This window comes from Nerophis ophidion, linkage group LG17 (genome assembly GCF_033978795.1).
Source record: "Nerophis ophidion isolate RoL-2023_Sa linkage group LG17, RoL_Noph_v1.0, whole genome shotgun sequence".
In the NCBI taxonomy this organism is placed as follows: domain Eukaryota; kingdom Metazoa; phylum Chordata; class Actinopteri; order Syngnathiformes; family Syngnathidae; genus Nerophis; species Nerophis ophidion.
In genome coordinates, this window is record NC_084627.1 from 22,224,887 (window position 1) to 22,235,042 (window position 10,156).

The window sequence follows — 10,156 nt, forward strand, 5'->3', positions numbered from 1 at the left end:
ATCTCCAAAATACTGTGTAATTATGCCGTTAAAGCAGACGACTTTTAGCTGTGTGTGTGCGCAGTGCTCATATTTCCTAACAGCCCGTGATGTCAAGCGTACACGTCATCATTACGCGACGTTTTCAAGAAGAAACTCCCGGGAAATTTAAAATTGCAATTTAGTAAACTAAAAAGGCCGTATTGGCATGTGTTGCAATGTTAATATTTCATCATTGATATATAAACTATCAGACTGCGTGGTCGGTAGTAGTGGGTTTCAGTAGGTACTATTCCATGGGACTTAATTATGTGCATTCAAGTGAGTATTAACACAGCATAAAAAATATTATTAAAATTAAATAAATAGACATGGATGACAGTTAATGACAATAATACTTTATTTTATTACTACCCACGTGAATAACATTTTGATCAATAAAGTTAATCTTAGTGAATAATGATATTATTAATATAAGAGAAATTTATTATTAGTAATACTTTTTGTTGATATTTATTATTTTTTTTACTGTTATTATAATGTTATTATTCGGTAGTAATAAATAACCCTTAAAAATATTTTAAAGGGAAACTGCATATTTTTGGGAATTTAAAAAAGTCCAGTTGCCCTTAAAGCAATATATGGTTTGATACATTTCTTGTTGTGAAATTAATCATTGCTATGTAAACATGAAACTCAGTGGCCTAGTGGTTAGGGTGTCCGCCCTGAGATCGGTCGGTCATGAGTTCAAATCCTGTCCGAGTCATACCAAAGACTATAAAAATGGGACCCATTACCTCCCTACCTGGCACTCAGCATTAAGGGTGATTCCCGGGCGCGGCCACCGCTGCTGCCCACTGCTCCCCTCACCTCCCAGGGGGTGATCAAAGGTGATGGGTCAAATGCAGAGAATAATTTCGCCACATCTAGTATGTGTGTGACAATCTGGTACTTTAACTTTAAACTGTGATTATTACTTAGACTACAATCATACAGTCAAAATGTATAATTGTTGCATCCTTATTCATCGTACATGAAAAGCCCCCAACTCTACGACCTTATTTATATGGGCAGTTTAATTGACTGTAATCATGTCTTTTCTTTCTGCAGAGGTGACAAAGATCCTCCTGTGTGCAGCCCAGGCTTCCCATCACCTCGTTCCTCCTGAGGTTCGTTTCTGTCCCTGAAGCTATTGTACATTTAAGGGTGGATGTTATAAATATTCACACTTTTCAGATTATCGAGTCGGTGATCGGGACAATCGCCAACAACTTTGTGACCGACCGAAACTCCGGCGAGGCCGTGACTGTTGGGTGAGCGAATTACATTTGACCTTTTAACAAAGTTTTGGAATTGTTGCCATTGGTTCATCTGTTTGTTTGTTCGCTAGTGAGCAATGACACCTTTGATACCTAGTTTAGTATCAGTACATAACACGGCTGTATGGCTATTTTGATAGTCGACTAGTCAACGAATATTTCAACAATTAGTCGACCAACTGGTTTATTAAAGCATACACATGTTTATCGACTGTAATTTTTCCATCAACATTTAATTGCAACTTAAGTTGTTTTAGGCACGTGCTTACTAACAACAAACATGACTAATTCATAAATATTTATTTATACTGTAATTGTGCTGCTCATTCAGCTGTTACAAAGATAAAAATGACTATTAAAGTGTTGTCTGTTTAAGAGAAAGGAAAGGCAAACTGCTAAAGGGGCGGTATAGCTCGGTTGGTAGAGCGGTCGTGACAGCAACTTGAGGGTTGCAGGTTCGATCCCCGCTTCCGCCATCCTATTCACTGCCGTTGTTTCCTTGGGCAAGACACTTTACCCACCTGCTCCCAGTGCAACCCACACTGGTTTAAATGTAAAAATCAGATATTGGGTTTCATTATGTAAAGCGCTTTGAGTCACTAGAGAAAAAGCGCTATATAAATATAATTCACTTCACTTCACTAAAGAAAAAACAATTAACTTTGTTTATCTATTTAAAACAACTTTTTAAAATAGCAGCAATAATATCAAACAACGGCCCTGCGATGAGGTAGCGACTTGTCCAGGGTGTACGCCACCTCCCGCCCGAATGCAGCTAAGATAGGCTCCAGCGACCCCGAACGGGACAAGCGGTAGAAAATGGATAGATGGAATAACAAACAACAAAACACCAAATCTAATTCCCTCAAAAGGAAAAGTATATTGACAATTGGCAGTTTTAGCACTCTATTAGACTCAATGTATAGAATTGTATCATTGATTAATTCTTAACATGTTAGCTATCCATTAGATTGTAAATTTATTTTTTTGATACCACCGCATTGTGTTTAAAACTAATGATACCACTGCATTCGTGCCTAATGTGTTTTTCTATGTGTGTATGTTTGTTACTGTGCCGTTTTTTATTGCATTGCAAATTGACACTGCGTTTCAAAGTACTTGAATTAATGTAGACAAAGTTTAGCTGGCTGACTTTAGCTAAAATCATAGTTCAAGGACTCGGCAGAGTCCTTGAGGGTGCATGGGAGTTTGCCCAACCAGTCTACATGTGCTTTGTGGACTTGGAGAAGGCATTTGACCGTGTCCCTCGGGAATTCCTGTGGGGAGTGCTCAGAGAGTATGGGGTATCGGACTGTCTGATTGTGGCGGTCCGCTCCCTGTATGATCAGTGTCAGAGCTTGGTCCGCTTTGCCGGCAGTAAGTCGGACCCGTTTCCAGTGAGGGTTGGACTCCGCCAAGGCTGCCCTGTGTCACCCATTCTGTTCATGACTTTTATGGACAGAATTTATAGGCACAGTCAAGGCGTTGAGGGGATCCGGTTTGGTGGCTGCAGGATTAGGTCTCTGCTTTTTGCTGATGATGTGGTCCTGATGGCTTCATCTGGCCAGGATCTTCAGCGCTCAATGGATCGGTTCGCAAGCGAGTTTGAAGCGACTGGAATGAGAATCAGTACCTCCGAGTCCGAGTCCATGGTTCTCTTGCGGAAAAGGGTGGAGTGCCATCACCAGGTTTGGGAGGAGACCCAGCCCCAATTGGAGCATTTCAAGTACCTAGGAGTCCTGTTAACCAGTGAGGGAAGGGTGGATCGTGAGATCGACATGCAGATCGGTGCGGCGTCTTCAGTAATGCAGACACTGTATCGATCCGTTGTGGTGAAGAAGGAGCTGAGCCGGAAGGCAAACCTCTCAATTTACTGGTCGATCTACGTTCCCATCCTTACCTATGGTCATGAGCTTTGGGTCATGACCGAAAGTACAAGAACACAGGTACAATCGGCCGAAATGAGTTTCCTCCGCCGGGTGGCAGGTCTCTCCCTTAGAGATAGGATGAGAAGCTCTGCCATCCGGGAGGAGCTCAAAGTAAAGCCCGCTGCTCCTCCCACATGGAGAGGAGCCAGATGACGTGATTCGGGCATCTGGTCAGGATGCCACCCGAACGCCTCCCTAGGGAGGTGTTTAGGGCACGTCCGACCGATAGGAGGCCACGGGGAAGACCCAGGACTCGTTGGGAAGACTATGTCTCACGGCTGGCCTGGGAACGCCTCGGGATCCCCCGGGAAGAGCTGGATGAAGTGGCTGGGGAGAGGAAAGTCTAGGATTCCCTGCTTAGGCTGCTGCCCCCGAGACCCGACCTCGGATAAGCGGAAGAAGATGGATGGATGGATAGTTTAAGTTATTTTTCACACGGGGGACGGCGTGGCGCACTGGGAGAGTGGCCGTGCGCAACCCGAGGGTCCCTGGTTCAAATCCCACCTAGTACCAACCTCGTCACGTCCGTTGTGTCCTGAGCAAGACACTTCACCCTTGCTCCTGATGGGTGCTGGTTGGCGCCTTGCATGGCAGCTCCCTCCATCAGTGTGTGAATGTCTGTGTGAATGGGTAAATGTGAAAGTAGTGTCAAAGCGCTTTGAGTACCTTGAAGGTAGAAAAGTGCTATACAAGTACAACCCATTTTATTTATTTAACTTTGTCTCACACTTGTGAGATAGCTAGCAAAGTACAAACTAACACTCTTCCCGAGGCTGAGTCCGCATCCTCCCTTCAGATGTCCGACGTCATGCCGCCGCTTTAAATGCTCACACATCACAGATGTACTTCTATAATAACCCAAATTGACCTTTGCAAAATGAGCAAGGTATTTGTGTCTTTCACAAGAATAAGAGGAAATGTCCTCACACTTTAAATGTTTTCACTGGCAATGTTTTTGCGAGTGGCGGCGTGGACCTGCTGGATACAGGAAGGCTTTAAGGGAAAAATTCAAATGATTTACATAGGAGCCAACAGTAGTTTTTGCTTTTCTTTAGTTATTGTGCACTTGTCATTTTATTTGGTTAAAAAAATGTATGTAGCATTCAGTACCACAAATCTAATACATCATCTGATTTACAACAATAATAGCAAAGAATACATTGAATAATATCAGCTTTATAACATGTTTTATTGTGTTTATTTTAGTTACCTGCTGTAAAACAGGTTTTATTTCTATAGTCTATTGTCAACGTATCTGATCGGGACTCAGAATCAAATCAGATCCCAGGCCAAAAGAAAAAGCGACCTGCTTCAATACCTCTGCCAGGAGGTTACGTATTTGTTGGGGTTTGTCAGTTAGTTAGTTAGCATCATTGCTCCAAAAATATGAATTTTTTAAATTCATTTCAACTCCAGGATCAATGCCATTAAAGAGGTGGCAGCTCGCTGTCCGCTGGCTATCACTGAGGATCTGCTGCACGACCTGGCCTTGTACAAGAAACACAAAGACAAGAGTAAGACTTGGTCTTCTTCTCATTCCCTGTAAATCAGTCGTCAATATCAAAATGTACTTATTTGTCTGTAGATGTGATGATGTCTGCCAGGAGTCTCATCCAGCTCTTTAGGAATCTCAACCCAAAGATACTGCACAAGAAGGACAGGGTGAGCATGGTCAAAAGTACTGGGACATACATGGAAATATATTTCATAGTTATATGTAGGGCTGGGCGATATATCGATATATTGCTGCTTTGTCTCTGTGTGATATAGAAAATGACTATATCGTGATATTTGAGTATACGTTCTCACACAATTGCTTTTAGCTGCTGGCATTACACTACAGGCTCTTCTCACTCTTTGTTGTCTCTGGTTCTCAGAGAGACTTAAAAGCGCACCTTCTAATATACGTCTCATGTGCAGCGCCACACGCTCCCGCGGAGCAGATATGTAGAGACATGGTAACGTTAGCTGTGATGCTAACGGTGCGGTGTGGGTGGTAATACGAGAGAGACAGAGAGAAAGAAGGTGTGAATCTGGTAACAAACAAAGGAAGAATTAATTCTCAAGAAAAACAGCACAGGGTCCATCGTCTGGCGGCGGTTTGGCTTCAAGCGTGAAGATGTTGAACAATTATGCGGAAAAAGCTTTGCTACTAAAAGAAACACAACTGCTAATGTAGCATCCTTTGAAAAGTCACCTGCTAAAGAATGAAGAGGGCTTGAAACTCAAAATGTCAACATCTCCGTTCGATGCCACACCAACAAAATGCCAAAGCAGCTATTTCCGGATCAACACCGTATGAAAAAAATAGTCAACAACAGAAGGAGATAACGTGAGAAGTAACCTACCACATACACTATTTGATTTCCTATTATGCAGCTCATTTTTATTTGACAGTTATTGACATATCTTGTGTGACATCATGCACAAAAGTGCACTTTCTTTGTTTTAAACTATTGTAGTGGCGTTCTGTACAAAATTTTGAGTGTACATGCTCCTTTATCTTAACTGTGGATAGCTACCGTAAAGGTGTCGTGAGTTGTTATACGATCAGTGATCAGGTCAACGCATACAACAGTGCAAAGAGGAGTGAGGAGACTCTGACGGGTGGGCTCGCTGGCAAATTTCACATCAAAATACACCCTGACAAGACTTGACCAAAAAACTGACCGTATAACAACTCACGACACCTTTACGGTAGCTATCCACAGTTAAGGTAAAGGAGCATGTACACTCAAAATAAATTACATGATTAATGCGATATTTTTTTATGATGACTCACGATATAACTAGTTATTTATGACAGCCCTATTTATATATTATTTATATTTGTATATTTTTGTATGAACAGAAACACCAGTTTCTAATAAGTCTTTGTGTGCAGGGAAGACCCACAGAAGCATCAGTGGAAGCTAAAGTGAAGGACTATGGTGAGCTTGGAGCTGTAAGCTACATTCCCGGAGCAGAAGTGCTGGAAGTGGAGGAGGAAGTCAAGGACGGGGAGGCAGAGGAAGGTGAGCAATGTGTGATTCATGAGGATGGATGTCAGAGGATAGATAAGGGTAATAAAAGCAGATATGTTACAACAGACGGCTGGGAGAGCGCCAGTATCGGTGATGATGGCGAAGATGGGGAGTGGGTGGACGTTTACCACTCATCTGATGAAGATACAGGAGAAGTGGTTTGTTTAAAGAACGATCAAAGTTACAAATAGAGTAATGTCCGGTGAAATTTTAACGTCTCTCTGTGTTGGCATAAGGCGGAGAAGCTGAAGAGCGTGCCGGTGGAGGAGCGCGAAGCCAAGGCGGCGGCGGTTAGCAGTAGCAGGCTTCTCACGCAGGACGACTTCAAAAAGATCCGACTGGCACAAATGGCCAAGGAGGTCAACGCTGCGCCGGGGAAAGGGACAAAGAGGAAAGCAGCGGACAGTGATGAAGAAGAATACAGGTTACAACTGCAGTCTTTTGCCATTAGAAAACTGTTCCTCTGCAATCCTGCATGTGGTGGTAGTGAGCTAGTGTTTTGGTTATAAACTAAAGAAAATACTGTACCTCTTTTGGATTCAGTTTTCCACATTATCTAAAAAAAAAAGTCTTGGATATGCACTATTTTTTTTATATATATATATTAATTATATTAACATGTTATGATTAGTATTATTTTTTTTACATCCATCCATTTTCTTCAGCCATACTTGCCAACCTTGAGACCTCCGAATTCGGGAGATGGGGGGTTGAGGTGAGGGGGTGTATATTTTAGCGTCCCGGAAGAGTTAGTGCTACAAGGGGTTCTGGGTATTTGTTCTGTCGTGTTTAACTCAGTGGCCTAGTGGTTAGAGTGTCCGCCCTTAGATCGGTAGGTTGTGAGTTCAAATCCCGGCCGAGTCATACCAAAGACTATAAAAACGGGACCCATTACCTCCCTGCTTGGCACTCAGCATCACCATAAATGATTCCCGGGCGTGGCACCGCTGCTGCCCACTGCTCCCCTCACCTCCCAGGGGGTGATCAAGAGTGATGGGTCAAATGCAGAGAATAATTTTGCCGTACCTAGTGTGTGTGTGACAATCATTGGTACTTAAACTTTAACTTAACTTTATCTTATTACGGTGCGGATGTTCTCCCGAAATGTGTTTGCCATTCTTGTTTGGTGTGGGTTCACTGTGTGGCGCATATTTGTCCATCCATCCATCCATCCATTTTCTACCGCTTATTCCCTTTTGGGGTCGCGGGGGGCGCTGGCGCCTATCTCAGCTACAATCGGGCGGAAGGCGGGGTACACCCTGGACAAGTCGCCAGCTCATCGCAGGGCGCGCATATTTGTAACAGTGTTAAAGTTGTTTATACGGCCACCCTCAGTGTGACCTGTATGGCTGTTGACCAAGTATGCCTTGCAGTTTCTTACGTGCGTCTGTAAAAACCGCATACAACATGTTTGTGGGCCGGCACGCTGTTCGTATGAAGAAAAAGAGGACGCTAAAGGCAGTGCCATCACGGCACGCCTTCAATATTGTTGTCCTGGTGAAAATCGGGAGAATGGTTGCCCCAGGAGATTTTCGGGTGGGGCACTGAAATCCGGGAGTCTCCCGGAAAAATCGTAAGAGTTGGCAAGTATGTCTACCGCTTGTCCCATTCGGGGTCGCAGGGGTGCTGGAGCCTATCTCAGCTGCATTCGGGCGGAAGGCGTGTACACCCTGGACAAGTCGCCACTTCATCACAGGGCCAACACAGATAGACAGACAACATTCACACTCACATTCATACACTAGGGCCAATTTAGTGTTGCCAATCAACCTATCCCCAGGTGAATGTTTTTCGAGGTGGGAGGAAGCCGGAGTACCCGGAGGGAACCCACGCAAGTCAGGGAGAGAACATGCAAACTTAGTTTTTCTTAATATTTTTGTGTTTTCTTTTATTGCCAATCTAATTTAACATTTTTCCAAAACTATTATCCAGGGGAGAGTTGCTGACCTTAAGAGATATTGAGAAGCTGCATAAGAAACCAAAAGCAAACAAGGAGACGCGATTGGCAACAGCAATGGTATAAAAACCCTTTTTAAAAATGCAATATTGTTTTAAACAGCCACCCTGTAAATTTCATATATTTGTTTGCATTTGGATTTAAGGCGGGTCGAACAGACCGCAAGGAGTTTGTGAAGAAAAGGACCAAATTGAACCCTCACGCCAGCACCAGCAACAAGGAAAAGAGGCGTACGAAGAACTTCATGATGATGAGACACAGCCAGAGCGTCCGTACTAAAGGCAAGCGCTCCTTCAGAGAGAAACAGGTAAGTGAGCGGACCTCGGCATATTTTTGTAAAGGCTGTTTAACATTCCCAAAAAGTTGACTTTTTTTTTTTTTTTTCATGCAGATTGCCCTTCGGGATGCACTCCTCAAAAAGAAGAAGATGCAGTAATATGTAGATGTCTGACTGCATCATCATGTGTATATTCCTTCAATATTATTGTGTTATTTCCAACAAATCAGCTGCATTCAGCTTTTTTAAATAAAATTGTGATCATGAAATTAATGTGTTTTAATGACATTAATTGCAGGGCTTTTATCTTTTTATATTTATTTGCTGGAATATGATTTCCTCATTGCCCCCAATCCAAGCGGTACAAAAATGAATGGATGGAAACGGATTTAATTCAAATTATATATTTAACGACCAAGTGGAGACGAATGGGAAATTATGCTTTTGCTGCAATTAAAACATAATGCCCAATAAGTTATAACCTGTGCTAATTTCCTGAAGTTTTAAACATGTTATTAATACACTCACTTGTTGAGCTGTTAAATTATTAATTAGACTTAAGTGTAATACTAATTTAACCCTTGTGTATTGTTCATATTGTTGTTTTTCAGCCAGCGTTTGTGGGTCTGATGGACCCGTTGCATTTTGTGGCTTTTAATACCTCACCGTCAAACACTTTAATGTTAAAATACTAAATTGATGTTTACCTTATCCCAATAAACATCTGTTCAGTATTTTAACATAAAAGTGTTTGATGGTGAGGCATTAAAAGCCACAAAGTTCAACGTGTCCTTCAGACCCACAAACGCTGGCTGAACGTTGCCTGGAAAAATCCTCTGCCAGTTTCTGCATCCCCAAAGGATTCTTCTTTTGTGTTTCTGCTCCTGCGGTTCCCACACAAGGTTGCAACATTGTTTGTCGACACTGTCTGCTCTCATTTTCTCGTACATTTAACCCTCTGATGTTCTGCGTACCTACACTCTGCCCTCCTCCTGTTTAGGCCTGGTGTGTGTGTGTGTGTGTGTGTGTGTGTGTGTGTGTGTGTGTGTGTGTGTGTGTGTGTGTGTGTTGTGCACAGAACATCAATTTCCACACTTCTATTAGCCCCGGGTCCAGTGGACCCAGGCATCTTATATGTAATAGAAATGTGTAGGAGGGTTGTATGGTGTGTGGTCATTAAATATGTATTCTGGTATATGTTACCATGAATTGATTTACGTGGACCCCGACTTAAACAAGTTGAAAAACTTATTCGGGTGTTACCATTTAGTGAAGTGAATTATATTTATATAGCGCTTTTTCTCTAGTGACTCAAAGTGCTTTACATAGTGAAAACTCAATATCTCAGTTACATTTAAACCAGTGTGGGTGTCACTGGGAGCAGATAAATTGTCTTGCCCAATGACACAACGGCAGTGACTAGGATGGCGGAAGCGGGGAATCAAATCTGGAACCCTCAAGTTGCTGCCACGGCCACTCTACCAACCGAGCTATAGCGCCCCAATAATTCAGTGGTCAACTGTACGGAACATGTACTGTACTGTGCAATCTACTAATAAAAGTTTCAATCAATCAGTCAATTCTTCACAGAAAATGAAAATGAGCCAAAATCAGTGAGTCTCAGTTTACAAAAAATAACTAATTGTATCATTTTTCTTTTAATAAAAAATGAA

General features: G+C 42.5%; 1 protein-coding gene across 1 annotated transcript in view; it reads left to right on the plus strand.

The window, feature by feature from the left end:
- The window catches only part of sdad1 (SDA1 domain containing 1), a 36,582-nt gene extending 27,830 nt beyond the window's left edge, over positions 1-8,752 (plus strand). The window contains exons 13-22 of the mRNA XM_061876562.1: positions 1,090-1,148; positions 1,216-1,292; positions 4,643-4,740; positions 4,812-4,888; positions 6,111-6,240; positions 6,316-6,407; positions 6,486-6,673; positions 8,182-8,266; positions 8,352-8,513; positions 8,598-8,752. Coding sequence (XP_061732546.1) covers positions 1,090-1,148; positions 1,216-1,292; positions 4,643-4,740; positions 4,812-4,888; positions 6,111-6,240; positions 6,316-6,407; positions 6,486-6,673; positions 8,182-8,266; positions 8,352-8,513; positions 8,598-8,642 — 1,013 coding nt within the window. The 3' untranslated portion in view covers positions 8,643-8,752. The remainder of the gene's footprint in view (positions 1-1,089; positions 1,149-1,215; positions 1,293-4,642; positions 4,741-4,811; positions 4,889-6,110; positions 6,241-6,315; positions 6,408-6,485; positions 6,674-8,181; positions 8,267-8,351; positions 8,514-8,597) is intronic.
- The last annotated feature ends 1,404 nt before the right edge of the window (positions 8,753-10,156 follow it).